At 45.5% G+C, this 26504-nt stretch overlaps 1 protein-coding gene across 1 annotated transcript in view; it reads left to right on the top strand.

Annotated features, from left to right (window-relative positions):
* LOC144727797 (zinc finger protein ZFPM2-like) overlaps positions 1 to 26504 on the top strand; it is a 189660-nt gene that overhangs the window by 106478 nt on the left and 56678 nt on the right. The window contains exon 5 of the mRNA XM_078606909.1: positions 755 to 857. Within this exon, the coding sequence (XP_078463035.1) occupies positions 755 to 857 (103 nt within the window). The remainder of the gene's footprint in view (positions 1 to 754; positions 858 to 26504) is intronic.

The raw sequence follows: 26504 nt of genomic DNA, 5'->3' as shown, positions 1-26504 counted from the left end.
GATTGAGTATTCGTGTCCTGTGTCACGTCTCCTAATGATGCTGTGATTAGCCTTAGTGGGAGCATATCTCCTTGCCTTACTCATCATTTGATTTGTAATTTGTGAAGTTATCACTTTTAATAATTGTATTACTTTTTAAAAGGCACGAGTTTGTAAGAGCTTGGCAGATTGTATTAGTTTTCTCTGAATTATTAGCTTTTTTCATCGTCTATAATACTCAGGAATAGCCGCATTTGATATTAATTTGTCTTTTCTCGAATCGTAGTTAATAGTATGTATATGGTCAACTGTAGAGAAGCGTTTGGTTCTTTGAGATATTCATGAGAAATCGTAATACTATATGTTTGCTGTATTATAGGAGCATAATAGGTCTGTGATTCTTCAAATCAGTTTTGCCCTTTTTTTGCACGGAAAAGATTGCATGATTGCAGCATTATTCAATGATTAAGGTGTTTCTTTTCTGTGTACACATTTAGTAAATAATAAATATCCCATGACGTATTTTGCACTATTTATGACCGGTATGGCGTGGTGAAGCAGTCACCCAACATCGGATGAACAAAGAGTTGTCAACAATTAAAATCAATAACATTAATTACATATTTGAAAGAAAATGATAAACAGTTGCAGGATGTGACGGTAGATTTAAATTGCCCTTCAAATTGCTTGTGCACCGAGGAATTTGGCTCAGTGTAATTGCGTCAACAATGCTCTCCTTTGTACCTGCGTCCTGTGTGCTACTGTGTCTCCCCAGGGCTCCGCATTGCTGGGGCAGATGACGGAAACAGGCTGCTGGCTGGCTCACCTGCCCTGCTACGGCACAGAGGAAGGCAGCAACTGCGTCATCTACAGCAACGGTGAGCAGAGCACGCGTCCCCTGCTCCTCGGGAGGCACGGCCCTGCATACAGCGGCTTTAGAACTCGTTTCCATGTTGCAGCCGCTTATTGCCTCTCAACTGCTGCTAAGTAAATGGCTTAATGATAGCAGCCATTGTCTGTTCCTGTGTGTGGAGCAGGGGCGGTTTCTTCATTAGGGCGATTGGGCGACGCACCACCAATGTCATTCAACCACAGAGTCACGCTAGCCATCACTGTGCCTCTGGATATAGTCCAATCAGCGTCATGCTACGTTCTGTGGAGTACCGCCTCTTTTTGGGCGATTTCCCTCCGGCTGAGAATCGCCCCGAGTGTTCCCATAGACTTACATTCAAAGATGTTTTTTTTCGAACGGGGGCGCTGCAATGCATTCTCTATGGCTTCCAGGAGGGCTCGCCCTAACGTGCTTACATCATCATACGTGCTTACGTCATCATACGTAAGCACGTTTCATCCAACAATAGAATTTGTCGCCACCTAGTGGAATCTGTAATAAAAAGAAACTTGAGTGGATTGTATATTAATAGTGAGTATAGAAACAAACAAGATGTATTGTAAGAGTCACTTTATTTTTCATTAATATTAAAGAAGTTGCCTTTACATGCTTAAGCTGTTAATTTATCCATTGCATGGGCGGACCTTATCCTTATCAATCATCCAGACATTTGCCCCCCCTGAGAGATTTTGCAGGAGCCGCCACTGGTGTGGGAGTGTGTGCTGTGTGTGTGCTGTGTGTGTGCGCTGTGTGTGTGTGTGATGAGCGTGTGTGTGTGTGTGGTGTGTGTGTGTGGTGTGTGTGCGTGTGGTGTGTGTGGTGTGTGTGTGGAGTGTGGCGGTGAGAGCGCTTGCACTACGAATCCCGGCGGCCCGAGTTCGATTGCCTGCTCATGGCCAACATCAATGATGAATACCTGAACTGGTCATAGAGATCGCCTGGGTTGACTAAACTTGAAATTAATAGCTGGTGAAATGTGTTCACACATGATGCTGGCCAACCACCCCCTTCGTATGCCGTGCCAGCCTTCATAGGTGCTCGCTAACAGCACTTGCCCCAAAAGTATGCTAAGGCCATATGGGGGATCTTTGTATTTGTTATCCCAATGTACTCGAAATTCGGTGACCCGAGTTTGATGACTGGCCACGGCTAAAATGAGGAGCACATATCCAAACAGGATTTGGACCTCCACTTGGCTTACTCAGCCTCAAATTAATACCAGGGCCGCAGTGTGTATACATCGGCACTGGGGAGTTAGATATGTATTCTGGCCTCAAACAGCACTTGTCCCAATAGTCTACTAAGGCTATCTGTGGGTCTTTATCTTTTTATGCGTGGATGTGTACTGTACTCATGAATATAGCATTCAAGTGGAGTTCAATGTTATTTGTTTATATGCGTTACAACATTATATGATGCGTGTTATGTGTATGTATATAAGACTCCATCTGTATGCAAAAATCTCAGTGAGAGCATCTGCCTATTTAAATGAGCAATGGCGCAGCACTCATTTGCATTATTAGCCTTGAGCCCAGTGGTGGAAATGTCTACATTCACATAGCAGGGGGGCTAGTGTCTCCGCAGAACAATCCACTCCCGTGGTGACGAGAGGGCATCGCAGTGGCGAGATGTTAACTACCTCGCCTGGTATACAGGAGGTTGGGGGGTTTGATCCTGACTCTGACGCCTGCTGCTGTATATTTGGAGCTTGCGTGTCTCTCTCTCCCCGTGGTCGCGTGGATGTTTTTCCGGGTCCTTCGGATATTCCCTCCACATTTAGAAACGTGCATTTAGAGTATTTGGCTGCTATAAATGTCCACGTGATAAGCTACTTCGTTGGGCCATACAGCTCAGTGGCGTTACCTGGTACAGTAAAACGCAGTTTAATAGTTTTAATAGTTTAAAATAACACTCTTACTATACGACCCTTGGCATAATGTATGGGCTGGGTTGACCGCAGACCTGGATCCGAACTTGAGACATTCCCATCGCGAGTCGAGCGGTTGTAACCGCAACCGCCACTCAGCCAGATACGGTGACGGTAATTGCCTGAAAAGTCTGTGGAGAGGAGGTGGGGGGGTGGAGGGAGGTCTCGCCGCCACCGAGGTGCTATCAGTGTTGGGGCTCTGAACCGTGTGTTCTGTCTGTGCCGAGCGTATCACTGGACCGTTATCAAGCCAGAAGGCACCACCATGTCTACTGAACAAGGCTGCAAATTCAAACAAAGATCTCTCCCCCTCTTAGTAAAAAAAAAAACACAAAGAAGCATAAAATAAAATAAAAATTGCCACAATTTTCCAAAGCCGCCCCCTTTTATCACTTCATTATTGCTTTTGTAACATTTATTAACGTGGCTTTTCTATTTTTTTGTTTAATACATATATTATTTGTCACACGGGTGGCACTGGTTGGAGTGTTTAACTCGTTAACAAAAGGTTGTGTGAGTTCCAGTACTAATCAGGGATGTAAAAATGTAGTATCGCATTGTCAGAAGCCAAAAGTGTTTTTTTATCTGTGGATAGACTTGCCACATATATGTCATTTTAATCACTGCGTATAACGGCTCCTTACATCTGCGAGTAACCCCGTTTGTAAATTTGAGCAAAGATTCCTCCCTTTTTTGAGTTTTCACGAAACACCTAATCCTTGTTTTTGACCGAAGCCACTGTGCACGTTCAAGAACAAGTGGAAGAAATACCGTTGATGACATCAGCAGAAGTTGAGCTATGAATCCGCGCCAGCGATTCCATTAAAATGCTGCTGGGAGGCCTCCCAAGATTTCATGTTTATGATAGTAAATTCCGCAGCCATGCATCTCGTCTAAAGGTTGGAGAGATAGCAGGAGACAACTGGCGACAGTTTATCATGAAAAAAAAAAGAAGCAAAAAAAATGTTGCCGTTATCATCGCAAATACTCGAGACATTAAATGGAAACTCGAAATGTGAACAACTTTGGTAATTTACACGTTTTTGTTCTTGAATGCATCGTACAGCTTTAAGATTTGTTGAACTTAAATTGCCAAAGAAAATGTCTACTTTCAATTAGGCTAAGCATTTGCCGTTTTGACAGTTCGAGGCCTAAGTCTGTTTTATGTTTTTTTTGTGCCAATTCAAACATCTTGAAAATGGCAGCACATCGTGGCTTATTTTATCAGCATATGATTTAAATATTTCGGTCGTGTAATGTGTAAGAGCTGTAAAATTCACATATTTTCTCACTGTTGTACATCAATTGAGCTGTTATTGCTGCTCCATTTGTTTGCAGTTTATGCCAGGTAGAGCAGAATCTCAGCCTACAACCAGCTTAACGGTTGATGCTGCCGATGGGTTACGGTTAACATACTGGACTTGCAATCCGAAGGTCCACCAGTTTGATTCCAATCCCTGGCAGTTTCTTAAATCCTCTCTCTTCATTAAATCCCCCCTGCCTCTGTCCACTCAGCAGTATTAATGGGTAACGCCACGGTTAAGTCAATCAGTACATCACGTTTGGTTGGGGATAATGTGTTGGGTAATCCCACCTCTTTCCAGACGTTTGGCCAGTGTAGAGTCGGCCAAAAAACCCTCTCGAGCAGTGCTTCTTCACCTTTACTGCAGCCTTGCACCCCTTGGGTTCGCAATCGTAAAAAAAAAAATCTAATGTTAATAAACACATAGGTTTGATGAAATAAAGCGGTTGTATTAATGTCCCCCTGCTTCATTGGTGTTTCGCTGATTTACCTTCTGAAAAAATCTGGCATGTCCCGCACCCCCAGAAAGGGCATCTGGCACCCCCAGGGGGTGCCGTGCACCGCGTGTTAAGAAGAGCCACTGCTCTAGAGAGACCCTCCAGATGCTCCCTCGAGTGAGGGTTCTTCCACCAGCAGTGAAGGGAGCAAGTAATTGCAGGATTGCACCTTTGCTTTCGATATACAAACGGCTCACAACAATTTCCTCTTAGCAATGTCTGACCCCACTTTTTTTTTTTTACACAAACCCATTCAGTTTTCAGTTTTGATTCATAATTCATGTGTGGGTCGGATTGCGTGAGTAAAACGTGTGCTGTAAACACTCATCCACCCGACACAGCCAATTAATACATTTGCCACGTGAACAAGTACTGGAGAGAAAATCGACAATGTTAAATAATTGTGCCGAGGGCTTTTGGCTGGTAGTTACAACCAGCATCCTCAGGCAGGTTCCACTATTTGTTGTGAGATTTGCTCTTCGGCTGAAGCAGTAATATGTTGGTACATCTGTTCACAACTTTATTCATTGGCTGTGCTGGGTGGAGGAGGGTATACGACACACGCACATTTTACTCGCGCTGTCTGACCCAAGCAACAATTATGAATCACAGTATTGGTCACTAAAATCTTCGCGTTGAATCCATTCTCTTTTGCGGTGACTAGTAAAACTGCTCGAAAATGTTTTTGTTTTAAACATCCTTTACTGAAGTAAAATCTAATTCGGATAAAGCTTTCAACTTCAAAACCACAATTTATAGAAAATTGCATTTCATCAGCATAGCAGTGGCCTTCATTGCATAGTACAGTGGAACGAGATAAAATGTTGTTTATGATTGTTGTTTTTACGTAGTTCAATCAGATCATGTATGTGTAAAGGAGTTCCAGCCCCGGCGAGTCTTGAAATTGGTCTTTATTATGTCTTCTGCACAGTGGGTCACACATTAGGGATCGTTGCACACAGCGTTGTAATACGGTGGGCTTTTTTCTGGAAGATTTCCTGGTTTATCCAGGATGTTTCTGTTGCGCGTCGTCGCTTTAAGATGTTCTCTGTTCATATTTTGTTTGTCGCGGTTGCACCCGACTCAAGAGCCGCATGGCTCACAGGGCTATACCTCGTAAATGAAACTTGAAACTTGAGGCACCACAAACTCCCCTTCTACCCTTCCTTTTATACTCTTCCCCGTCCTTTCCAACAACTTTACAAGACTCTCCACCAATCCCCTTCATTTATCCTCACGGTCTCCCAACCAACCGCTCATTTCCATCTAGTTTTCCCTGATGACTAATCCGATTTGAATGTTCTCCACCTTCAAATCCGATTTGTGCCACAAGTTGGGCCCTCCCCTGTTGTGATAGCGCCTCACCAATGAGAGTCAAGCGTGCCATTGGAACCCACGAGCCATTAGACCCGGTAAGTGTTTGTTTATTTATTTACTCACAGGGTTTGCCTCTTTGCATCCCTTACAATTTGTAACGATTGTTATTGTTATTTTTAGTCCCTTTTTTTCACGTTACATTAATCGTACCCATAGATCACGATGCTGGTCAGTGCAGGTTGGTGAATTCTGGTGGGGTGGAGGACCAATTCAAATAGTGTGTCGCTCATTTAACGGCGCGTATAATAATTTACAAAACTAAATGGCAGCTAATGATTTTGTTTTTGTCCTACATTTGTATATACACATGACATGCAGACTTTGGAAGCTTCTTCTTGGAAACGGTTGTAGCTAAAGTCAAAACACGCATGCAACAATTTGAACTGAATCATAATAACGCATAGTCGTTAGTGAAATGAGCTCAATGCTACATAAACACAATCTGAACTCGGCGTAGTTTTGCAGATATTCCACTTGGCTGGATGAGCCATCTGCACGCAATGGAACCCATGAGACCACACAACGATTATGTACGACGCTTAAGCCGAGGTGAAGAGTTCAAGCATTCTGCGAAAGGTTTTGGAATCGTTTGCTGTCGTGCAGCCCATTCTGAATACTTAATTAAGAAACACATTGTATATTTCCAGCTGCGTTGTCGTTCAAAAAAACGATAAAGTCGAGGCAAAGTCAGTGTCAACCCTGATCACATTGGCCACCACCCTGTAGCATTGGTGGGAAAATTCCACATTCGAATTTTGAAAGCGAGAATATCCATAGCATTTAATGACCACTGTTGACTTCCCATCTGGTACTTAATTTTAGCATCCCCGAGCGATGATGGGCTGGGTCGATCCCCCAGTGGGATCTGAACTCACAGCGTTCTGGTTCCGCGTCAACACCGCCCTTTATAGGCAGTGCCCATCCTGATATTTCTATAAATGACATATACTGACATAGAGTATACCACGAAATATATTTTTTCCCATAAAAAGATTACTTCGCTGTGAACTTCTCCAGAATGTTCACATCAAAGCATTTTCCGACGAGAACTGTGAAATAACATGTAAATCACGTGATCCTTTATTTGTAACGTTACCCGTAGTTTCGCTCGACATATCCTGCGTGTATAGCCACGAACGCTTTTATCCACGGAACGTTGTGATCCTGCACGAACATGCGCAGAGTTCCGTGCGCTTATTGCAATTGGCTTTTAAGTGATCCCAGAAGCAAATGAGAGAAATTGTAAGTGCGCGTACACTGGTGGCATTGATCATTCGCAAGGGTACATTGCGGGGAAAATGTTGCCTTAGCAGCGGCACACATTGGCGTTCGGTTTAGAATATATTCGTGGAATCTTTAAAGTCCACAGGCAAGGCAGTGTGCTGAAACGATTGTATTGTCCCATCTCAGGTGCGTGGTGACAGCGAGTAGCCTCAAACGAGCCAACTTAGGACTTGGAAACAAAAGGCCCAGATCATTATGAATCCTGCTAAGCACTGAACAAGAGATCTGGATTGTGTCTTTAATAATTAACAGAGCTGGAACACTGATGGCACACGTGTCAGCGAATGCCACACACTGCCAAACGTGCACCGCAATTCGCAGTGTTTAGGAACAGAAATTTCGTGTGCTGTTCGTAAAAAAGTGCAGCTACACCTAAGAAGAAAACTCGCTTGTTACAATTAAAAAAAACCCTGCTCAAATGGTTATTGGGAGGTGGTCATCTTTGTTCTAATTAGTGGTGGAAATTCCACATTCCTTTTGAGTGCCGGGTAGAGTGAAACCGGATTGGTTAACGCTTTACTTAAAGAACCAGTTATCTGAGTACAATTCCCAGTTACTAACTTCCTTCACTAACCTCCTTTTACTAACCTCCGTTACTGACCTCCTTCACTTCTTCTTGTTTCGTATGGCATGGTGAAAATCCACAGTTTGTTTTAATGATCGTCATAAATTAATGCAAAGGTTCCTCATCCAGTCAAATGATGTGGTTGGTGTGGATTTCAGCGATACCGCCAGGATGTGCATGGATGAAGCATTCATCGGTGATGTGCCTGATGGTTTGGACTTCTCCACAGTCGCATTTGGGCAATTCTTTGATCTTCTCTTATTGGAACATGTACGCACATCTGCCTTGTTGTGTTCGAGCGCAGTTCAGCGTGGTTTATAGTCGACCTCCTTGACTAACGTGCGGTGACCAGTGTGGTGAAGTTTGGTCAGACAACCCCCTTAATCCATTAGCGGATTCACACAGGGATATACTTTTTTACATATAATAATAAAATCTCATTGTGAGTGCTCGATTTCCTTAGCACAATGACCATTCGCATCTCACAAAAGTGGCATTCGTGATATGAGCAGAGGAGGGGGATGATGATGGTGATGATGATGGGCTCAGTCTATCGGCTACGAGACGCGAGCCAGTGAAACACTGAGCTCACTCCGAACGTCCGTGCGATCCCAGCGTGCGTGATGCACACATCGCGATTGCGGGCACACATCACCTATGGCCTGCTCTCGCGGCAATGCCGCAAAGTGTGCACACGAGCCCTCATCGAAGAACGTGCAGAGCACCAGCCCACAACACAAAGTGTTTCCCCACTACAGCAAAGAAGATTAATGCACGTTTCAAACGGGGTGGCATCTTAAGTGAGCAACACACAGAGAGGACACGCAGCACAGTTAACCAGGGCTTAACCTCTGGTCCTGCCCTATTTATCAAACCTTGCTTTGGCACACACAGCAACAAGAGGTGTGTGTGTGTGTGTACGTGTTCTGGTGTGTGTATGCGCGCGTGCTCGCTGATCAAGAGACATGCGATACAGCGCTCAGTGTTTTTTTGTTTGTTACGTATTATTTCTGTTAAGTCTCTTACGTTCAAATGCGACTATAAAAATGTAGACCACTTGTTTATTTCCGTTGTTCAAAGGTGGATTCCAACGTCCGGTTGATAAGGGCGGTCGGTCGCAACGTGTGAGTGTGATGAAGGGCTTCCTTTGTGCATTTGTTCATTGCAAACGTTTGTGCGAAATCTGAAAATTGGGGCACGGTGTTGAATAATACATGATGATGTTAGAATTGGGTTAATTCCAAAAAAAACCTTTATACACTATTTATAGGGATTTTCTTTTTTGTTGTTATCCTTTAGACTGTATAGCAGGCGGGTGCGATTTTAATTGTATGGGCATTTTCAGAAGTGGAGCAGTGGCACGGTGGTAAGACCACTGAACAATGAACTCTGTGACCTTATCTTCTTGGTTCTTTCGGTAAAGTCACGTAGAAGGGAAGTAATAAAATAATAAAAATTAAACATAATAAAATAATTATCACGACGTTTCGGCCACAACGAAACGTCGTGAGAATTCCAACTCAGCTTAAATATATGCTCCAAGCATGGTGCTGTTTCATTCAGACGCTGTCGCCTCGACAGACCTGGTTTTTTCACCTGAGGACGGCTGCTTGCTTGTGGCCGAAACGTCGTGAGAATTATTTTATTATGTTTTATTTTTATTATTTTATTACTTCCCTTCTACGTGACTTTACCGAAAGAACCAAGAAGATGAATCCCTGCAGTCACGAAAGCTTTAAATCGGTGACCTTAGTTAAATTCCTGGCCATGGCTAACATTGGTGGTGAGTGCTATCTGAATGAGTGTTGAAACCCGTTTTACATCGGCACATTGAGCAGCGTGGTGAAGTATGGTCTAACGAGTCCAAAGAGTGAAGGCTTGGCAAGGCCTTCCATTCACCAGAATATTGACAAGAGCTGTATGTTGTTATTATTATTATGCCTTTCATGTATAATACATGTTGACACCTGATGATGATTGCTTGTGTTGCAGTCGAAACGTCGTGAGAATTGTATTGTTTTATATTTTTGTATTGTTTCCCTTCTACGTGACTTTACCGAAAGAACCAAGAATATGAAACCCTGCAGTCACGAAAGCTTTAAATCAAAATTATATTTGAGTCTAAAGGTAATTTGAAAATTGATGGTCTTAGCAGTTTAACATGCTATTGTAAACAATTGCTCAATTAGTGATACTTATTTTCACCATCATCATCGATGCAAAGTAAATATGAATTTGTATGGAATGAAAAGCTTCTGCAATTGATCCTGATACCCATGAGAAATGTTAATAGTCATAATTAATACATACTACATAGATATGAAAAACACAATACATATTTTGGTGAAATACACTGCTCAGACATGTTGTATTGACTAAAATATAGGTTAGTAGTTTGGTATTGTGTGGTGAGTTTAATGATGAAAAATGTTACAATTGCTAAATTGTATCTGTTCTCATCTGCCTGCTTTTAGGAACCAGTTTTAAAGCATATTGACTGGATGTTCAATGCATGTGAGGTTTGAGAGTGTGCGTGTATATTGTAAATACACGTGGTGGTGAGCGGTAGTCTAGCGGTTAGCATGCTGTGCTACGAACCTGGCGACGGAGTTTTATTCCCGCTCACGGCCAACACCAGTGACGATTATCTGAATCGATCCAGGGCCTCCCCAAGGTCGACTCAGCCTTGATGGGGTACCTGGTGCGGTGTGTAAACATCGACACGAGGGAGACAAAGGAGGCCAGGCATGGTGGTGGCCAATCACCTCCTCGTGTGCCATGCCGACCGTCGTAGGGTCTCGCTAACAGCACTTTCCCCAACAGTTTATTTAAAAGCGGGGGATCTTTCATCTTCGTTTGTATATATATTTATATATATGCTGTGACACAAACATGGAAACGCAGATTTTATTTTGGGGGATGCACGACACCAGTAGTTTTGGTATCTGAATATGGCCTTGGTCTCCTCTCGGTTGACTCAGCTAAAAATGAGTTCCAGCTGCAATGCGGTCCTTCTAATCAGCGTTGGGCAGACAAACGTGTGTTTATGGTTCTGATCAAAATGCCACCTTGTTGGAATGTTCCAGCCTCAATAGGCGCTCGCTAACGCCACTTGCCCAAAACATAAATAGCGCACACAAGGCTGAAATTATGCTCATAAGGACATCAAAGCTGCAAACAGCTGCTGAACAGCCTTGTGTAATGAGGCCTTCAGTTCCTGTAGAGAAACGATGTCTCAGGATTGACCAGATGCTCTCTTGAGACATCTGCTTGACAGAGAGCAAAGGACATTCAAAGGCACGGCGCTTTAAGCCTGCTCTTTAATATTTACAATTTCATTTTTTAAATCCCTCGCGAGTAACTACTTTATTTGAAATAAAGAAGCAAGAGATGGCCCGGGTGGCTTCAGGGGCTGTGCTAATGCCGCGGCCCGTGTCAGGGCAATGGAACCGCGCAGCTAAGGCGCCGCGTTCGGATCCCCGGCTCAGATTCACGTTGGATTAATTTCGATTTTCAAGAGTAGCTCGATTGGCCATTTTATCTTCGTCACTGGCGACTAAGCACCGTCTTGTTCCCCCCAAGTTCTCATAACGGCGCTCAATTCTGGAAAGGTATTAAATATGATCTGTTACACATTTAATAGTGCTGTTCATGGCTGGCCACTTGGCGCTTGGAGCTTTGCATCCTGTGCTCGGCAACCGTGACGTGAAAATATAACATAAAAAAATCGCTTAAGCTGCCCTTTATAATACGGATGCATATATTTGTCATTATGGATATTGATTATTTTATTCGCTTACGCAGGAAAGTAGCACTGGGTCTCAATAATAATTTAAAGATGACCCTGCAGGAGTTATTTGGCCAGTCACTTTTTTTTTTAACAGAGTGCCTCGGGGAAACCCAGGTATGCAAGGGGATAACGCATAAACTACACACATACCTGGTGTGTGTCAGTAACCTGCTTATTGTACTGCTTGCGACAGGTCACCTTCTGTCTGCCACACTAGTTATCTCGGACAACACAATCTCTGAGCGACCCACGTACCCCTCAGAAACCACTGGATTACAGGCAGGTGCCATCGTAACGTCCAATTTACATGACTTACCCTGCCTTTAAAATTGATGAATTAATTAACATGAGAATTAATCGCAGGTTTCGGACACATTTCCCGAAGCAAGGAATCACTTACATTTTTCTATTTTTGCCCAAGCAACGTGGGCTCAGGTGGTCACGTCCAGGCATGAAATAATTTAATGAGCCATTGGGCAGTAAAGGTACGTTCTGCAGTTGCAGACGTGATAATTTACACCGAAGCCAAAACTATGCAAAGTGTATTTCTGCTCAATCAAGCCTGGACCAGTGCTCATCTCTCCTGGATAACCTTGAGCCAGCAGTGGAAATTCAAAATGTGTTTGACGTTGGTCAGTATTTCAACAGAATGATCAACATTGACTTCCCACAAATTGTTACTTATTTGGTCTACCATGCAAGGATTAGCAATCTTCAAAATGCAATATGTGGTGAAACTTTATTACAATTGCAATATACGTGGTCATGTTTTTTTTATACAAAATATTACAATGCAATGGTGACTTGGATTTATATAGCGGTATTAAAATTTAACTACATTTCGAGATCGTTGTAAATATTTAATAGGTAAGAAACTTGGAGTTACTATAAAGGTAGTGCAGATGCTAACGTCATCAACCTGAATGTTGGAATACCAATTAATATCAGCCTCTCAATTATCAATGAGTCGGCCAAACACCAGTTATTGAGCTTATTGCAGCATTGTAACTGTGTGTCAACAATTCTATCCATACTGCCACTTGGCCAAATATATACATAACTGTGTGACCCTCTGATCAAATTACTCCAGAATGTGCACAGTTTCATTAGATCACAGCCTGCTAAGCGGAATTGAGTCTGGAGAGCGTTTGCACGGGCAACTGCTAACCATGACAGATGTTGTACATTGTGAGGCTATGTGTGGTGGGCAGGAGAGGGCAGTTCAGTAAAAAAAAAATTGCTGTACTCTACTTCTATGCTCCAGCGTAATATGGTCAAATAACCCATGTGACCAATACGTTGGAAGGAAGGATATTTAAAAAAGACTTCACATGTACATATGCAGGGGTGGCCCAAATTCAGGACACGTTAATGTTATTATATTTATTTAACATGTAACATAGGGTTAATATATTTATTTTAACAAATGTTCAAACTGACATTTTTGCATGCATGAATTTCTTCTGAAATAAATGTAGGACTTTTTTGAAGATGACCATTCTTCAATTATTATTTTTGTCTCAATTCAATCCACAGTTCTTAATCGAGTTTTGTAATATATGGATTTACGATAACCTCACAGGAAGATGTAAATAACAATAATGATAAAAGATAAAATATTAACTTCAAGAATCGACAAATAAAAATGTGTTTTTTTGTTTATTCCAGTGTGAAAATAAATGAAATACCCCTTCAACGTGTTTAACGTAACCCATAAAGCACAATTTATTTTGGTGCCTTTTGGGTGACTCTCGGTGCCCAGTGGCTACCAGAGAGCCGGGCAGCATCCTGCACCACTCGTAATTAATTAGCGAAGGTTATTTTCTGTCCAGACCGGGGATTGATCTGAGGCCGATGAATTTGTAGGCAGAAACAAGACACCTTGCGTCGCCAGGGAGTGTGGAGCAGAATGGCAGATGTTTGTGTCATCCGAATGAGAAATGGATCAAGCACAGTTCATTTCCCCCGCCCTGCTGAAAGCCACACAAATTAGACCTCCATGAAATTATGTCAGTCAAACACAAAAAAAGAAGCGCCCATTGGAAGGTCATTTGAAAAGGACAGCAAATTTGCCATATTCCGCTTGATGCAATTTTTGCTCCAATGAGTACGCACGCACGCACGCACGCCGCTCGCGCTGTGTAAAGACGCGTGCGTTTAGGTTTCCCTCGCTTTGCGCGGTAGATGCGTTCCAAGAAAAGGGTGCACAGAAAAAGCGAAGTCGCGTAGCGCGGTTCTGCACAGTCACCCAACCCACAATGCACCGCACGAGACGGCTGCCCTCCAAGCAGCGTGTACGGCGCACGCACGCAATGTTGTCCCGCGTCCGACTGCGACATCGCGTCTGGGTGAATTTAAAACCGCAACAACAGAGCACGCTTTTTGGGTACAAAAAATAGTTTGGCTGCACGTACGCGGAATTGCCCAAACCAAACCCGCACAAAGCGAGGGAAACCTGCGTACGGGCGAATGGTGGTGCAGCGGTTAGCGTCTTCTGCGCCTTGTGCGCTAACCGCTGCTATTTTAGTACACACAGTGGACAGAAAGTACAAGAGCAATGGACTCGCATAATGCGCGTTGATTCATTAACCTACCCACCCGCCTCCCACCCCGACTTTGCACAAGAAGAACGCACAAGTGTGGTCATCACATCTACGCCTCCAATTAAGGAACGAGATGGGGGGACTTCACAAATCTGGCTGTCGCCTGATGAAGCTAGTTGTAATTACTGGCGAAACATCGTACTCAGATTGTAAATGTTGTGGATTTGCTTTCCAACACACCGGTGTGCTATACTAGTGACAAATTGGCATGTGCTGCTTACGTGACAACCCTTACTAGTTGGCTGTGTCAGGTGGTGGCGGGTTAACGACACATTTATATATTTACGCGATCTAACCCCAAAAAAACCTGTATCAGGCCTTGTACGACCTGGGTTTTATCTCTGGCTGTTATGCATGTCGTATCACAGGTGACAAGTGGTGTCGTAACTTGCGCTATGGGCCTCTCGTAGGTTGACTCAGCCTAAAATGAGTGGACCCGTTGCGGAGTGTCAACGGTAACCGGTGAGGCAACTTCGGCCGAGGACGGGTCGCGGCACCCGCGCTTATTCAGCGGCCACTTCAATGGGCGCCTGCTGACAGCTGGACAGCCAGTATTGTACATCGGCAAATATGGCATCCCTCGTCTTTGACGTTTTGTTGGTATGTTCTACGCTCACTACTTCGTGTGCGGTGCGTGTTGTGAAGGTAATTACAAACATCCACAGAAACACAAACATACGGACATACGTACAACCGTGAATCCCCAAATTCCTATATGGACTATTGGGCATGTTTTTGTAAGCAAGCACCTATTAAGACCAATTACGGTGCACAAAGGACTAGCGTTGACAACGCCACGCCCTGTCATCACCTTTGCTGACACGTTGCATCGGTTTCTCGTTTAAGGCTGAGCTAACCTAGGGGAGGCCCAGAATACGTTTAGATACCGCTTGCCACTGGATGCTATCAGTGATCATGAAATGAACCCAGATTTTGCTGGTTTTGTAGCGCAGTGCACTAACCAATCTGCCCGTGCTCCCAGAGACGCACACACACACATGCATTCTCATACGTACAGACATGTATATATAGATTACATTAATTTAATACTTGGGGAGGGAGGGATGAGGAGAGATACAGAATATTGCCAAGGTCTAACATTATCTCTTGGGAGTAAATGCAGCCTTTGCACCAAATATTAATATATAAATAATTATCAATCCAGAAACGGAATAAATCAATAGATATATAGAGGTGCTTCTGCTCTAAATATAGCTTTGCTTTGATTGAGCATGAAACATTATTAGCAAAGTGCTTGGTTTTCTATAACTACGAGCGTGTTATGAAGCGTTAATTATTCAAGATGTGAGTAGCAAATATACTTGTTCATTTATTCCAAAAACCTTTCATTAATTTGCTGTTTTGCAGACTTTCTGTTATATATATATTGAGCCTTTTGAATTTCAAATATTGAGAAATGTATAATGTATGTACTTTATTTATATACGAATTGTGCATGGTTGTCTTTGGGAGAGACTGGTCCCCATCATAGGAATGTGGAATTTCCACCACCGGCCAATGGCCATCACCCAGGAGGGAGACAATTTATCGCTTTTCTATATGTAGTGTGTGTGTGTGATCGTGGTAGTGTAGTGGTTAGCGCGCGCTGTGCTACGAACCTGAGTTCACTTCCCACTCACGGCCAACACCAGTGACGATTGTCTGAACCAGGCCTGGGCCTCCCCTAGCCTTGAATGAGTAGATGGTGTGGGCTGTAAACATCCCCACTCGGGAGACAAAGGTAGCCAAGCGTGGTGCTGACCACCCCACCTCATGGCCTTCATAGGTGCTCGCTAACGCCACTTGCCCTGAAAGTTTGTACAGGCTATATATGGTGGATTTTTGTCTCCACCTTGTGCACGTGTGTAGTTGTGTGTTCAGAGTGCGTGTGTGTGAGTCTACGCAACGTGGCACAGCGTTTCGGGCATTGTGTTACATCACGGTGACCTGGGTTCGACTATTGGTTGACTCAGCCTTTAATTAGAACCTACTGTAGTGTGCGAACCTTAGGACCAGAGAAACAATGGTAAACTGGTATGGTATTGACCAAATCACAAACCAATCCCTCATTTGCTATACTGGTTTTAATAGGTCATCTCTTAACAGTGCTTGCCCCTACAACGTATATCGCTAATGGGGGTTCTTTTTCTCTGCGTGCGTGTGCATACGCATGCGTGTATGCGTTCACGTGTGTGTGTGTGTCTTACTGATTAGGACTTTGTATTACAATCCTGGTGACCCGTGTTCAATTCCTGGCCTTGCAAAACACTGGTGGCAATTGACAACATGCATTGCGTATGCAGCGCGATGGGAGCGTGTGCAAAATAAACGTTGCTTTCTTTTTGGGATGTTTCTGTCTACATAGCCACAGTTTTTATTTTTTCTCAGAATCGGAATATTTATTTATTCACCCAATCATCGCACACAATGCATCACCAGAACGACAATCTTAGTGCATGGGACATTAGGTGGGTTCTGGCCGTACATTCTGCATGAATACATATGCCAAAAAAAAAAGCCCAAACATAAAGCAAAACAAAAGGGATAAACAGCATAAGCTGCGTGAAGTAGGATCCAGGAGCAATCATGGAAGTCGTAGACCGGAGATTGACGGAAAGAGAGGGAGCTAATAAGTGACTGCGCGAGGATTATTTATTTCCAAACGTGTGAATTTGCCTCTTTTAGCACAGCCAGCAGCTTACGCTTCGCCCGTGCGAAAGGGAAAATAGTGTGCAGGGGTGATTTTTTTTTCCCTCCGCGGGTTTTATTATTATTTTTTTAAAGAAATCACAGGCACACCAGAACGGGGTTATCAAGATGGGAACTGGTCGAAGAGCACGGTTACATTCGGAGCTGCAGAAACCTCATTTGAGTGAGGAATTTTTCTGAGGTCTAATCCCGAAATAGATTATTAAATGTATTTAAAAAGGCTGTTTACGCCACCAGCCTTCCATTGGCGGGATTTAATGAGTTGCAGGCTCTCTACTGGCTTATCGTCCACACACACTGGCCAAGGAAGAGCATTTCTTGATTTCTCACAGAGTGACAGAGGCATATGAAGCATGCGATTAGATATTTACGCAGAACCGAGTCAGTTTAACCCCTTTCTGCATTTTTCAGTCTCGCGTTGCACCCTGCTTTAGAATTTAGCTTGGAAGTCGTAAGACTTTGCTGAAGCTTTGCACTGTGTCAGGCGCGCAATCTAATCTGATTCCCATGAATCAGCTGCTCTGGGTACCCATAATTGGGGCCCGATTTTAATTCTAAAAAGTTATTATATATAAAACACAGCCGTGTCAAGGCTGTCTGAGGATTTTGACATTACTCTGTCTGATTTTCATCATTGAAATGTCATCAAGCATCATGCAATGCAAAATAAAAAGCATTGCTGGGGAAATAGCGAGTATTGATCACTTTGTAGATCGACGCCAAATTTCAGTGAGTTGTGTTTTCATATATTTTTCCCAAGTAGAAGTTAATATAAAGTTTCGCATAAACATGCATGATTTTCTCTATTTTTTTTACAAAGTATTTCGACACAGCCATATTTCCATGCAGTAATATACTGCATTCAAATGAGATAAATGTGCGAATGCCTGTTTTTTTAAGACTACAATCGTACAATGTCCTGTGACATCTATGAGCTATCATAATCGCACGAGCCTTGTCGATGTAGTATTTAAGTGTACAATTATGTACTTTACGCATATGTGTTCATCGATGTAATGCTATTTAATACCGCATCTTCCTTCAGTTAAATAAACACAACAAAGCATTGACATTTCCTTGCAAACAGGATGAGAAAAACATGTTGCATTTCGAGACTTTTCTCATGAAACACACAGTAGGGGCAAACTTAAGTAAAAGTGTGCTACTAAATTAAATCATTACGCTCCATGTTTGCAATAGAATCAATAAAATCTGATTTGTTCGGGTGCTAAAATGTGGCCGCCGCATTTGTCTATCAGTATGCATTGGCACCGTGAATTTGAAATCCCACTGTCACAACTAGTTTTCATGATAATTTTTGTATTATTTCTTGCGGCGACTACAAACACTCATGGGCAATATTATTTTTATTTTACATAATTGCAACACGCAAAATGTAACGCAGACAAAACAAATAGACGCATTCAATGGCACTCTTTTCATCACTCACATCTGCTCATACAAACAAAACAATATTGTAAACAGGCATGCAAACATGCGCATGCGCTATCTAATACACTTCGGGGCTCCATTGCAAATATGTAATCATAGCCCGGGTCCCTGTGCACAATACACACGGCCTGACGGTAAGATGATGCCTTATCCGATGGTTTGTGATAGCAATGAAGTATCAGTCAATATACAGAGAGCTCTAAAGAAAGAGCTCATGATTTCCTAACACTTCACTGCGGGGCATTTAAGCTGCGATGAGACCGTTTTTTTTTAAAGCCGGATAACTTGGTGATGATAGTGCACACACACACATGCAAACATACAGTACATACCCTTACTACACACGCCCTTGCACGCATACATGCATATCTATGAAAACTAACGGATACACCAAAGCAAATTGTCCACTCTTCCCCTTGCTAAATAAACAGTTAGGACAAGTGCTACTACAGACAACACGGTGCATGGGTATCTTTCTCTGCCCACCGCTGATGTGAATATACAGCCAACCGAGGCCATCTAGACGAGTCCAGGTGAGGTTCGTTATTGATGTGCGTGTGGACCAGCACGGAATTAAACCCAGCTCAATGGAATTGTAGCTCAATGCACTAAATACCAAGCCATCTGCAAGGAACTGCATTGACACACGCACAGATTCCTTCCCAAACACACACGCAACATTGTGCCTGGTTTGTGTATATACATATTCGTGCATCCGTGTTTACAGCTCAATGTGATTGCGCTAAAATCCCAGCGACCCCAGGTGTAATTTGCAGGCAATACACACGCCTTTGATCAATACTATCTGAATCTGGGATTCACTTGCGCTAGATCGACTCGGTCAAAAGTGAACACCCGGTACGGTGCGAGAACCTTCGTGCTGGGAGACAAAGGCGGCGCTGGGCAGGTCACGCAAGACACCCCGAGCGTCGTGCACGGTGGCTTTAATAGGTGCTCGCTAACGACGATTGCCCAACCAAAGAGAATGCAGCAGCTAAGTACTGTTGCGGGCATTGTGGGTTGTGGGGAGGGGAGGCGGTGTGCAGGATCCATGCCTTTATCTGCACGCGTGTGCTGCGGTGCAAAGACAAAGATCCCCCGTATAGCCTCAACCAGACCGATGGGACAAGTGCTGTTAACGAGCACCTATGAAGGCCGGCACGGCACACGAGGGGGTGGGCGACCAAAACCACGGCCGGCCGCCTTTGTTTCCCTCGCGACGATGCTTACGCGCCGCGCCGGGTGCTCATTTGAGGCGGAGTCGAGCTAGGGAAGGCCCACGACCAGCTCAGATAATCGTTGTTGTTGTTGGCCGTGAGCAGGAATCGAACTCGGCTCGCCGGGTTCGTAGCGCAGGGCACTGGCCACCGCTTGCGGTGCGCGCACGCATACCTGCACGTGCTGCGTTGCGCGCACGCACACACACGGGTGCACGTGTTGCGGTGCGCGCGCACACACACAGACGGGTGCACGTGCTGCGTTGCGCGCGCGCACACACACGGGTGCACGTGTTGCGGTGCGCGCGCACACACACAGACGGGTGCACGTGCTGCGTTGCGCGCGCGCACACACACGGGTGCACGTGTTGCGGTGCGCGCGCACACACACAGACGGGTGCACGTGCTGCGTTGCGCGCGCGCACACACACGGGTGCACGTGTTGCGGTGCGCGCGCACACACACAGACGGGTGCACGTGCTGCGTTGCGCGCGCGCACACACACGGGTGCACGTGTTGCGGTGCGCGCGCGCACACACACAGACGGGTGCACGTGCTGCGGTGCGCGCGCTCACACACAGACGGGTGCACGTGCTGCGGTGCGCGCTCACACACAGACGGGTGCACGTGCTGCGGTGCGCGCGCACACACACACAGACGGGTGCACGCGCTGCGGTGCGCGCGCACACACAGACGGGGTACGTGTGCACGAACAAAACGGGGAGCGCACGCGCCGACTCGCTCGCTCGTGCTCCCCGTACATCGGGGGCAGTGTGACGCCCGGGGCAGGAAAGTGACTCTAAACGGCGTGAAAACGGGCTCTCTTCCCGCCTGCCTCTAATCTCCGGCGAGCACCTTGAAGCCGGGCCCGGTTAAATCCCCGAGCGCGATAAAGGCAAGGGGGGGGGGGTGGTTTTGAATGTGGCGAGGAGACTGAAGCTGAGCACTGGGTGGGGATGTGGAGGTGGGGTCGGTGGGGTGGGTGGGGGGAGGTGACTGTGGTTAAGGTAGGGGCGGTGTTTGGTAGCGGGATAGATTTTCTTCTGCGGAGGTGGGGCTGGCCGGCTGCCTCGATTGTGGGTGGGTGTCGGTGGCGTCGGAGTTGCTGGGGATGCTCGGGCATTGGCAGAGGCGTTGGTGGGGAGGGGTGTGTGTGTGTGGATTGAATGAAAAAAAAACGTTGCAAAAAAAAGGGGGTGGGCGAAGAGAGAATGGGAGGATCGGGCGGTGGTGGGGGAAGGAAGAGAAGGCGAAAGAGAAGAGGCGGAGGGACGAAAGAGGAGGAACAACCAGCAGGTCTAATTCCGCCCTGGCTATGCAAGCCATAGCGGGTCGGCATGCCGCTGATAAGACATGCATTCCACCCCACTTGCAGCTACCCCCGCAGTTTGAATACGCTTCATAATTAATGAGCAGCCGTATCGCTTTAACCGCGCTCCGGGAAAAGTTATGGAATCAGCACTTTGTGCATGTCAGGTGTGAGATTGCTCTAACTTGTTTTTTTTCCCCTCTATTCTTTGCTTTTTTTTTGCAAACTCCTCAGATGGAGCCTGTGCAAATACTGCCTCGTTTTTTTCCCCCCCCCCGTGCCAGTTAGGATTAGGGCACTCACATTTGTGTCTCTGGGTGCTTTGCCTGGGTTGAATTTAAGCTCTGTAATGAAAGTAAGAGTGAGGCTGCCTCTATTCACATTCCAAACACATTGGGGCCCTCTCATTTTAAGGTGACTAAACTGGTCACGATTTAAAGCGTGGGCACAAAGCAGATTTGCGTTGTGAAATTATTATTTTTTTGCTCTTCAATTTCGCTGCGGTGACGATCGTGGTAAATAGTAGTTTGTTGTGTGTATGCACTTCCGAAAAAGCCTTGGCCGCTCCGTAATCTGCTCTTAATTTATTCTCATTTGATGTCTATGTCTCACTGTAGTGTATTTGCGCTGTAAACGCTGTTACCACAATTTATATTACAATTCAGGATTTATTCTACTGTCGTCAACCAATGATGATAATGTCATTGGTGATGATTTTTTTGGTAGTATTGATGGAATTTTCTCAATAATTTCCTTCATACAATCCACACCCGCTAATGTGTCCATAATTTTAGGCGATTTTCAAACCGATTTAAATATTCTTCAAAGGCAACAGAAAAGTTGCAAAGGAGGAAAAATAATATTTACATCCTGTTTTGGAATAAAGGTTCCCCGTTAAGCCATTTAGATGGTAGGAGTGAGTGTGGTTAGCGAGCACTTAAATCTGGCAAAGCACACGGTGTTGTGTACCAGGTACCAGTACGGTATTTGTAGCCACTTAGTTAAGGCCGAGCCGACCCAGAAGAGGCCCAAGACTGGTTCAGATATTCGCCACTGTCAGCCATGAGTAGTGTAGTGTGCTAACCACTCCACTAAAGCACCACAAGGAAAAAAGATCCCCCGTCTAGCCTTACTTAAGACTTTCTGTTGGGGCTAGTGCTGTTAGCGAGCACCTATGAAGGCCGGCATGGCACACGAGGGGGTGGGTGTCCAGCATCACGCCCGGCCACCTTTGTCTCCCTAGTGTACAAATTTGAGGCTGAGTCGAGCTAGGGGACATGTTCAGATAATCGTCACTTAGTGTTGGCCATGACCGGGAATCGGTCGCTGGGTTAGTAGCGCAGCGTGCTAACCACTGCACTACCACTCCCCACACACATGCACACACCTTTGTATATAGCACCCACGTTCAATTGCCGTACACTCAGTTCCGTGGAATTCCACCCAGCTCAGCACCGGAGGAGTCAATGTTCAGAAAGCATTGTGTCTTTACTCTTTGGTTCTTTCGGTAAAGTCATGTAGGTATAAAATAAAATAAATAAAATCACGACGTTTCGGGCGCAACCGAACCACAGCAAGAAACAATTCACTGGATAGCCAGTGAATAAAGCGCATTGCTCTCCAAACAATTCACTTTCTCCATCCTCATTTGTATAATGCTGACTCACACGAGTGTTGTTCATTGTTCAAAACTCTGTTGTTGAAGAGTGAAAAAAAACGGGGCAACAAAGGTAGCCCTCATCCAATGTGGGTCACCACCATAAATATTGTAAAACATTATGGAACCACGATACCTTGGGGTAAAAAAACAAATAAGATATTGCATTTGAAGATGCATACCTAGGCTGTGGGTCGCAGGCTGTCTGGCACAATTTTGAGGCTTTGTCAATGAGAAAAGTAAAGACCAAAGTTATTGGCAGGTGTGTAATTAGAGTGATGCAATGACTTCGCTGTAACATCGATTCATTTCATTCTCTACAGCATCACGGGCACGCTTGTCCGTAACTTCAAAGTGCTATGAGACACCCTCACTCACCCCCATGTGCAGCAAGGAGGCCAAAGAAAAACCAGCAACACAGCAAGTGGAATTCTGGCCCGTTTAGTGAGCATTGTTATCAAAAGTCGTTTCACTTTGTAATTGTGGGGATTTCTCCAGGTGATCTGGTTTCTGTCTATGCTGTATACACTCACTGGAAATCAATTGTGTAAAGATCCCGATTGCAGAACGTCCTAGAAACACATTCCTGCGGAGGGAGCTGGTAGGAACGTTGGGTTGCTCGGTCAATGGCCAGGGTCAACGGCGGCGTGGTGTATTCCGCAAAAATGGCCGACTTTGAGGGCGGGCACAAGCCGGCGTGAGTAGGTTAAACGTTGAGCTTCATAAGGGCACCACGGGGTGACCAGCCCCTCCCCACCCAGCCCCAGCCCCTACCCAGCCCGACCCTCCCCACCCAGCCCCTCCCCACCATCCCCACCCAGCCCTCCCCACCCTCCCCACCCAGCCCTCCCCACCCTCCCCTCCCCTCCCCACCCAGCCCCACCCCTCCCATTTTTGGATGCACGACGGACGAACGGACACAATAATCCCCTGTGGGCTGGTGGAACCAGGTGGTTCATACCAGTAAGAGAGCCGCGTGACTCAAGCCTTGCGTTGATCAATGGTGGAGAGATGCTCCTGCGGAGGTGTCCGCGTTTGTGCCGCTGTGTAACTCTCCAGCGTGCTTGCGGGTGGACTGCACCGCGTGCCGTTCCACACGTGATGTCCGACGTTTCGCTCCGCGTGCTGGGAGCTTCTTCAGGAACTGAATTGAACTGAGGGGACTCCCAACGCGTGCCACGAAACGTCGGACATCGTGCCGAACAGCGCTCGGCACCACCCGAAAACACATCGGAGAGCGACAATGTGTGCGCAAGTTGCACATTTGCTAATTCACTCTTTATTGTTTTCTCACGCGAATAGTTTTTGTTTCTGCAAACGCTGTCACTTTTTTTTGCGACGTAACAGTGACATATTCGTCAAGGGGAAATCATCAAAGTCGAACCGTCTTGTCGAATAAGACAGGAACAAATAGCTTCCACACACACCTTCCGTGTTCGCGCCTGACTTCCCGGGGTGGACAAATCTCATCTCCACCAATGCACATTTACGTCAGTGAACTTCCCGGAAACTTTGCATGTGTGTTCTATTTCCCTCCTCCCTCCCCTGCTCGTCCTGCATGCGAGGGGACACGTGCGCATTGTGTGTGCGTGTGCGCGCGCGAGCGCCTCGTATCAAAATCCCCACCATTGTAATTTTCTCTCCCTTTTTGGTTTAAAGAGAGAGAGAGAGAGAAAAAAAAGGGCCATGCAAAGAAATAGCCCGCTCAGTTTGGGTGACACAAACGGGACATTTAATCAGTCGCAATCACCAAGCTGTCAAAGGTCCGTTCCGCCTGGGTTCCCTCCGACCAAGAAGAAGAAGAAAAAAAAAGTTGCATTAATGTTTAGATGGAAGAAGGGGTGGGGGTGGGGGGAAGCAAGAGGAGGGGAGATGGTGGGGGGTGGGTGGGTGGGTGGGGGGGAGCTGTGGACAGAGGCAGGGCATGCTGCAGCGAGAGGTTTGGAGGTTTTTGGGGGTGGGGGCAGAGGTGGGGAGAGCAAAAGAAAAGAGAAGGAAGAGCAACTGCATCGGGGATAAGGCAAACGGAATGGTTATCGGGAGCCGACAATCCCGGTGGTGCGAGCTGCCGATGCCACGGGGCGATAACCTTTCTTGGCCGTCATCAGTGAACAGGCGTCACTGCTTATGCCGCTCTCCCTGCTGCTGTTTGCTGCGACACACACTGGCGTGGCAGCAAAAACATGCAAGCTTAACTCTTTGCAGTGCTCTGTGTTCGCAGAAGTCTCGTGCGTTCGCGCGCGGGAGCGTGCGCGAACGCACGTGCATACGATACGAGTGCGTGCGAAGTGGCGGCGCTGTGGTTGCTTGACGCACCGCGCTACTAACCCAGTGACCTGGGTTCAATTCCCGGCCATGGATAACATCAGCGGCAAGTGGCGTCTTAAAGTGTCCTGCCCCCCCCCCTCCCTCGCCCTGCAGGTCAAATCAGCCTTAAATGAGCACTTGCTACTCTTAGGTTTTTTCGGTAAAGTCACGTAGGTAAAAAAATAATAATAAAATAATCAATGAAAATAACTAAATTAAATCACGACGTTTCGGAGGCAACACAAGTCTCTGTCTTCAGGTGGGACCGTCACAGCCAGGAAATTTGGCACAGCCACTAAATCCGGCTGTGACGGTCCCACCTGAAGACGGAGACTTGTGTTGCCTCCGAAACGTCGTGATTTAATTGAGTTATTTTCATTTATTACTTTATTATTATTATTATTTTACCTACGTGACTTTACCGAACACACCCAAGAGTATGAATCCTTGCAGTCACGAAAGCTTCAAATCTATAATGGAGTACTTGCTGTGGTCTGAAAATAGCATTACCGGGGAGACAAAGGTGGTAAGGATGGTGTCGGCCACAACACCTCCTTGCTTGTTGGGGAGCAAGCGGCGCAGTGGTTAGCGCACTTCGCTACGAACTTGGTGGGCCGAGTTCAATTCCCGCTCACCGCCAAACATCGGTGACAAATAATCTCTACCAATCGTTTGCCTCCCCTAGGTTGACTCGGCCTTTAAATGAGAAGCGGGTGTGGTGTGTAAATTTCCACGTTGGGAAGACAAAGGCGGCCGGGCGTGGTGCTGGACCGCCCACCCCCTTATGTGCCGTGTCAGCCTTAATAGGTGCTCGCTAACAGCACTTGCCCCCTGCAGTCTGTTAATGTCTATATGGCGAATCTTTGTCTTTGTGCTTACAAGCACATGCATACATTTGTGCTTGTGTCTTTGGATATGTGATTCCTGATGCCTATCTCAGCCCCACAGTCCTGATGACCGGTTTTATACCTGGCAACATGTGTGGCGGGTGGTACCTGAACATATCCTGGTCCACACCTAAGTTTGCTCAGCCTAAAATATCCATGACATCATCTGGTCTTGAGCATCACCACTTGGGGGTACAAAGGCGAGCATTTGTGTTGTGTGTATGTTGAACTTCTTTCGCACCGTACGTAGCCAACCTGTGCTAATCAGAGGTGCGGGGGAAGGACAACAAATTAAATACAAAAATCTGTTTTAAAAAGTAATATTAAAAAAAGCTTTTTTTAAACACGCTTTTATGAAATGTACTCGTAATGGAAGAACTCCACGACTCCAGGAAGTGGCCCCAAAGCTTGCCATAACGTAAGGGACCGTGACCAATTACAGCCAACGTCAGTTGACCGTGGACAATTAGACCCAAGTCGAAACATAACATATAAGAAAGAATGTTAAAATATATATATATATTTATGATAGAATATAGTATTGTCATCAGTATGACATAAGTATACCAAGTTTGCAGTCGATACCACATTGGGAAGTGAGTTAAAATTGAGTTACAAGATTTGAGGATACGACAACAGCAACAAAAACAGACAGAATGAGCTAAATGAAAGCGTGTAAAGATGAATTCTCAATCTAGATTTGAAAGTACATAGCTGTCGTGGCTTCCTAATAACAGCATGTGTGGTGC

Source organism: Lampetra planeri, chromosome 26 (assembly GCF_965212315.1).
Source record: "Lampetra planeri chromosome 26, kcLamPlan1.2.h2, whole genome shotgun sequence".
In the NCBI taxonomy this organism is placed as follows: domain Eukaryota; kingdom Metazoa; phylum Chordata; class Hyperoartia; order Petromyzontiformes; family Petromyzontidae; genus Lampetra; species Lampetra planeri.
Note: the sequence above shows the minus strand (reverse complement) of the source record. Positions and strands in the feature narration are given on the sequence as shown.